Source organism: Lygodium microphyllum, chromosome 23, assembly GCF_053477565.2.
Source record: "Lygodium microphyllum isolate KBCC chromosome 23, Lygodium_microphyllum_v1.1.10, whole genome shotgun sequence".
NCBI classification, from domain to species: domain Eukaryota; kingdom Viridiplantae; phylum Streptophyta; class Polypodiopsida; order Schizaeales; family Lygodiaceae; genus Lygodium; species Lygodium microphyllum.
Genome location: NC_141157.1, coordinates 100,785,426 through 100,790,896, shown reverse-complemented (window position 1 = coordinate 100,790,896; position 5,471 = coordinate 100,785,426). Strand labels below are relative to the sequence as shown.

General features: G+C 40.0%; 1 protein-coding gene across 4 annotated transcripts; it reads left to right on the top strand.

The window, feature by feature from the left end:
• Positions 1-375: 375 nt before the first annotated feature.
• On the top strand, positions 376-4,604 carry PTAC7 (plastid transcriptionally active7). Of its 4 annotated transcripts, XR_015688151.1 has the most exons (6): positions 376-562; positions 900-956; positions 1,068-1,175; positions 3,269-3,629; positions 3,748-3,853; positions 3,956-4,604. XR_015688151.1 is itself a non-coding variant. In XM_087664510.1 (5 exons), the coding sequence occupies exons 1-4, from the start codon at positions 515-517 to the stop codon at positions 3,605-3,607; spliced, it is 552 nt and encodes a 183-aa protein (XP_087520636.1). In that variant the 5' UTR covers positions 376-514; the 3' UTR covers positions 3,608-3,629; positions 3,748-3,944. The 4 variants fall into 4 exon arrangements, 3 of the variants coding, with proteins under 3 accessions (XP_087520636.1, XP_087520635.1, XP_087520634.1); XM_087664510.1 differs by lacking the exon at positions 3,956-4,604 and having other exon boundaries at positions 3,748-3,944; XM_087664509.1 differs by lacking the exon at positions 3,748-3,853 and having other exon boundaries at positions 377-562; positions 3,956-4,598.
• Positions 4,605-5,471: the final 867 nt, after the last annotated feature.

Sequence of the window (5,471 nt, the reverse complement as noted above, 5' to 3'; positions counted from 1 at the left end):
GACAAAAGACTCGTATGATTCATTGATTTTCATTCAATCCACCAAACCAAAGGTTTCTTCTCCAACGCATTACTATAACAAGTAAGCTTTAGATACTGGAGCAACCTAATAAGTGACAAAATTACAACATAATCATACTACATTGATTGTTAGCTATGTGGTCTCATGGTGAATGAGGAAGACCTTGAAATGCACATCGTTGAATACATACATAACCCCACTACATAAGCGTGGCTGCACATGTGTACTTACTTACAACTCATTTTACATTAAACCTTGATTTTTTGTGAGCACTAAATTATTATAAACACTTACCATGTCTATTTACATATAGGCACTGCCCAACAATTTGCAAGTTGCAACCCATCTGAACAACAATCACACGAAGGAACATCATGAGAGAACATCACGTCACATGACGAAGAGATAGAAGGGGGCGTTACTCTTTACTATAAGGGAGAGCCGGGATTTTGGCGGACCATAGTCGAGGTTTAAGCTCTTGCTCAAGGTCGCCATGGCTGCCCACTCAGCAGGCGTTCTGTTTTCTTCCACTTTGTCTCCTGTAAGTTTACAGTTAACATCTGCATGTCCCTCTGCGAGTACGAAACTTGATTGTGATTTCCTAAAAGGGCCCCGGTTTTGCACTCCTTCCACAACCGATTGTACTGTCAATCAGTTCACAGTTAGTCTTTCATAGAGAGAGAGAGAGAGAGAGAGAGAGAGAGAGAGAGAGAGAGAGAGAGCTCATTTACAGATAATAAAATAGTGATTGGTTCAGAAAAAGCACTAGCACAAGCAAAAATAGTACAAATTTCAACCATTGGAGAGACATGGCATCCATTTTGCACGGCTGTCCCTTGTGCTCTCTCATCACGTCTTTACTTCTTTTTGCCTCTCAGGTCGGAAGTAATGGAGATTTCTTATGCAACATTGCACCTCCTTGGCTAGTAGCATCTGTAAGAGTGCAGACTATATGCAATTTCTTCCTTACATGCACAATAAAAAGTTTCATTGTCATTGCCTTCCCTCTCAATTGTGTACTCGCTATTGTCAAATCTTGTGTGCAGAAAGGGCGTACCAGATTGAACATAACTGCAAGCAAAGCAGCAGATGGCAGTGGTCAAACACCACGGAGAAGGTCATCGCCTCAAAGACCCCGTCGCCGGAGGCAACTGGTGAGTTTATTTGGACCTATCATCTTGAGCAGGTTAGGTAATCAAAAAGGTAGAAGCAAAGTTATTTTGAAGGTGTTCTTGCATTTTCTGACAATGGCTAATAACCAGCATTTGTCCATTGCCAAGTTTGAGAGACAAGCACGAGTACCACAGTCCACAAGTCAAGCCTTCTAAATTCTAAATGTGCCCATTACTGGCCCTCAAACATATTCTGTCCAGCCTCATGTGTTGGGCTATTCTCTGTTTTACACTTGTTAGTGAAGTATTTCCAGACTGAAACACAAAGACTCAGACGCAGAGAAGCAAAACTCAAACCCTACATGCAAAATGTAAAACGCATTAGTGGCCATTGAGTAGAATGACATGTGGGAGTTGGTGTCTCAACCAACAAAACGCAAAGTCATTGGAGTGAAGCGGTTGCTTAAAACAAAATATCATAGTGATAATCCTTTGGACAAGCACAAGATTAGATTGGTGGTCAAGTGGTTTGCTTTAAAACCCAGAGTGGATTTTGATGATACCTTCACCCCTACCACACTGGTAGCAATCATCAAGGTTGTTCTTGCTTTGGCTAACCATAGGTGATGTCTAGTCTATCAGCCAAATATGAAGTTTGCATTTCGCAATGGAGATTTGAAGGAGACCTATGGTGAGCAACAACAGGCTTAAGGGTTCAAGAGATTAGATACCAGAGAATGGTGTATGGGTTAAAGAAAGCAGTCTATGGATTGAAAAGGGCTCCGCATGTGTGGAATGAATAGATGGACATCTTTCTTAGGGAAAGGATGAGGTATCGAATATTGGACTGCAATCCCAACCTTTATGTCCACATCTTAGGTGTCTGGAGAGTTGTGTTCGTGCCATATGTGGACAGCCTCATTGCGATAAGAGACCACGCTTAGAAGGTGCAATAGACTAAGGATTCACTCAAAGCTATGTTCAAGGTTTAGGAGTTAATGACAGCTTTTGGGATGATAGTATGTCAACCGATCTGGTTCTCGATGCATCCAAATTACAAGGTATATATGTATATGAATGTGTGTAGGTCCATGTTGGTAATGATCATGCTCACTACATTAGCATCATGTGATAGTGTAGGTTGGAGGATTATTAGGTAGGTATTTCAAGGAAACAACTTAGATCACCTATATCATGAAGATGGCATCATCAAGTTGGAGCTATAAGAAGGTATGAGGCAAAGATGGAAATTGGAATGGATGGAGAACCCTATGGAGGCTGTTTAAGTGGTCATCAAATTCCCCTAAATTAAACTCACACACCCACCCCAACGATGGATGGAGAACCCTATAGAGGCTGTTTAAGTGGTCATCAAAGTCCCCTATATTAAACTCACCCCCCCCCCCCAGATCAGTGGTCAATTTGGTATGGCTACTAGTTGGCTGATGTGACAACAATATTATCTCTTAGATCCAAAATTGTAATGGGAAAAAGCTCTCATGACAAATATGGTTGAAATAAAGAGGCTTTTGCTTTGTGTGTTGTCTTTCGTCTTGTTAAATGTTGAAGGATGAACTCAATGCTTTTGGTTGAGGTAGCGAAGCTTTCATATTTTTCACATTTTCCTTTGGTATCTATGATTGAGATATCCTCTTTTGAATACGGTTTTGATGGTGGTGTTTCAAAAGACCTCGTCCAACATGGACAGTGGTGCATGGTTTAGTTTTTCACACATATCTTGTAGATGCTCTATTGCCATGGGCAATGACTCGATGATTGTTGCTGGTTTGGAATTGCCATGCTCTGTCAATCATCTCTTATACCATACTTGACATTTTACTAAGACAGGCCTAGAGGACTATGGCTTGGGTTTAGACAATAACAGAAGAAAAGAGGAGCTCTACAGATAACCTTTGTTTTGACATAATGATTACCATGTAAGTCCAACTGTCACTTCTTGTATGGTATGTTTTTAATGGCCCACAATGAATGTTGAAAGTACTCCCTCTGATAAATAAATTCTGCATTTGCTATGTGCTCTGTAATACGTGCATCTTGTGTAGAGGCTTTGACCTTGCAATAGTTGCTCTTGTTTATCATTATTCGTCATATCTAAAAGTGGTTGCATGTTTCAGCGGAAAGAAGATCCAAAGTCACAAATTACAGAGTATGATGTAGATCCTTTTCTTCAGCGGCCGAAGCGATTGTTTAAAGAGCAAGGTAAGCACACCAACTATGACGTGGAGCAACTGAAGATGCAGAGTGACAACAAGTTTGAGTTGATTTTGGAGATTGCAGCAGAAGCCACTGATTTTCTGGTTAACCACCCAGAGGAGGCCATTACGAAGAAACCTATATTAAAAGCTATCTCTGACAGAGTTAATAATGGATTTGGTGAAGGAGCAGTTGCAGATGCATATCTTGACACCACTCATGAGTTTCTTGAGGACCTTGGAATGCACACATTGTTCTAGTCAGTGTCAACTGTATCTACAGGTAGTCAAAATGAAATGATGTTAGTTGCTGTACTTTACCTTTCTAGCTTTCCATACACAAATGTAACTGCCTTCTTCAGTTCATTGTTCATTAAGAGCCCGGGTTGCTCCATGTACAGATACCTTCTTTGGGAATAGGTCTCTGGTATAGTCCAAAAAGTCTGCTTATGTCAGCTTCCAAGTTTTTCCATGGTCGCATCGCCCTGGATGTCTCTGACACACTTGGTAGTGGAAAATAGTTTTAAAAGAGCACGATTCCGAATTTATTGCTTTGGGCTATGTCCACACCAATAACTCTGAACCTAGATTGTTTCTGAAAATATGCAGGCAGCCAAAATGCATGTGCATGCCCGTTGATCAAGAAGTGGATCTGACTATATCTTGTGGCCCGGTTGAAGTTAATGCGCAGAGCTTATGTGCGCACATTTAATGGGAAAAGTGACATTTCAATGGCATCCAAACAAATTTTTATTGCAATGTTTTTATTTGAGTTGGGTTGAGGCCCAATAGCCAGAGGGCCTATAATCCAAAAATTTAAATCACCTGTAGGTATGATGCTGCAGAGCCGCTGAGTAGAGGATTTGAAATACTGACCTTAAGAAATGCACATCCCCATCCTACCAGCTGGGCTAGCTGCTCGTTGGCCATGGCATCCAAACAGTTGCTGGTGCTTCGTTCTGAGTGGGCTGCACATAAAAGAGGAGGTGCTGACCTCAGTGCGAGTAAAGAGACTGCAAAGTACACGAGAGCTATGCATGAATAGGTCACATTGCTTGAAAGTGCGAACTGCTTTCTCCTGTACTTCTAACAGTGTACAGTCTGTTGGTAAAGTAACGGTCTTATAAGACATTTGAGTTGGATGATACAAGTCAATTCTTAAATATAAGATCCGTGCATCAAATAATGACTTCTTTGTAGTAGATTCAAGTCCAAATTGATGACTTAGAAGCCCGAGTCAAATTCTGGAACTTTCTGCATGCATGTGACTTTGTGACTCTGAGGTAGCTTGACATCTTGCTAGCAAGTGACATATGGTGATCAGAAAGAGTGTGATGGTTTCACATGGTGGTTATAATTCTTGAGAGTAGAAATAATCATTCATGTGAATCGAGTGTCTTGTAAATCCATGTGGTTTGAAGACAATATAAAACATCACAGAATTGATCATAATACATCAAGGTGAACAAGATGAATTGACTTACGCTTCTTGGCTCATAAGAGGCCAATAATCCTTAAGAGACCTATGCTCTGTTTGTTTGACAGTTATTTTTCTCTTAACTAACCTTTGTAGGGCATAAAATATGCAATATAAAATACATTGTGAAGTTAAATAATTGATCAAGTCACAAGAAAGAGGTATTTTTTCTCATTGATTGAAATATTTTTGCGTTTGATGTATCTATGAACAAATTCAAGCCATAAAATTCAACTTGATTGTTTTTCTGATAATGAAATTAATGAAAAACAGAGTTTGAGGCATGTTTTGGTTTATCACTTTGTATGCTACAGTAGAGACATTCAGCAAAGATGCACTATAGACATCTTGTGCCACACAGAAGAAGAATCAAGGGTTAACCCCTCTTTGAGGGCTCTTTGAATGTGATTGGATAAAGTAGTTGGAAGTACAATAGGTTATATGTGATCATTTGTTTTCTTTTGGTCTCTCATTGTGACCAATTTCTGCTCCACAATTATCTCTTTATTTGCTTCATCTTCAATTGTCAAATTAGGCTTTATTTAATCTGTGGACTTCCCCATTAAACAAGTGATGCCACCTTTATCTCATTGCCATTGAGGGTTGTTTAGTTTGCCATCGTTCTTTTAGTTCATGTGCCTTGGTGCC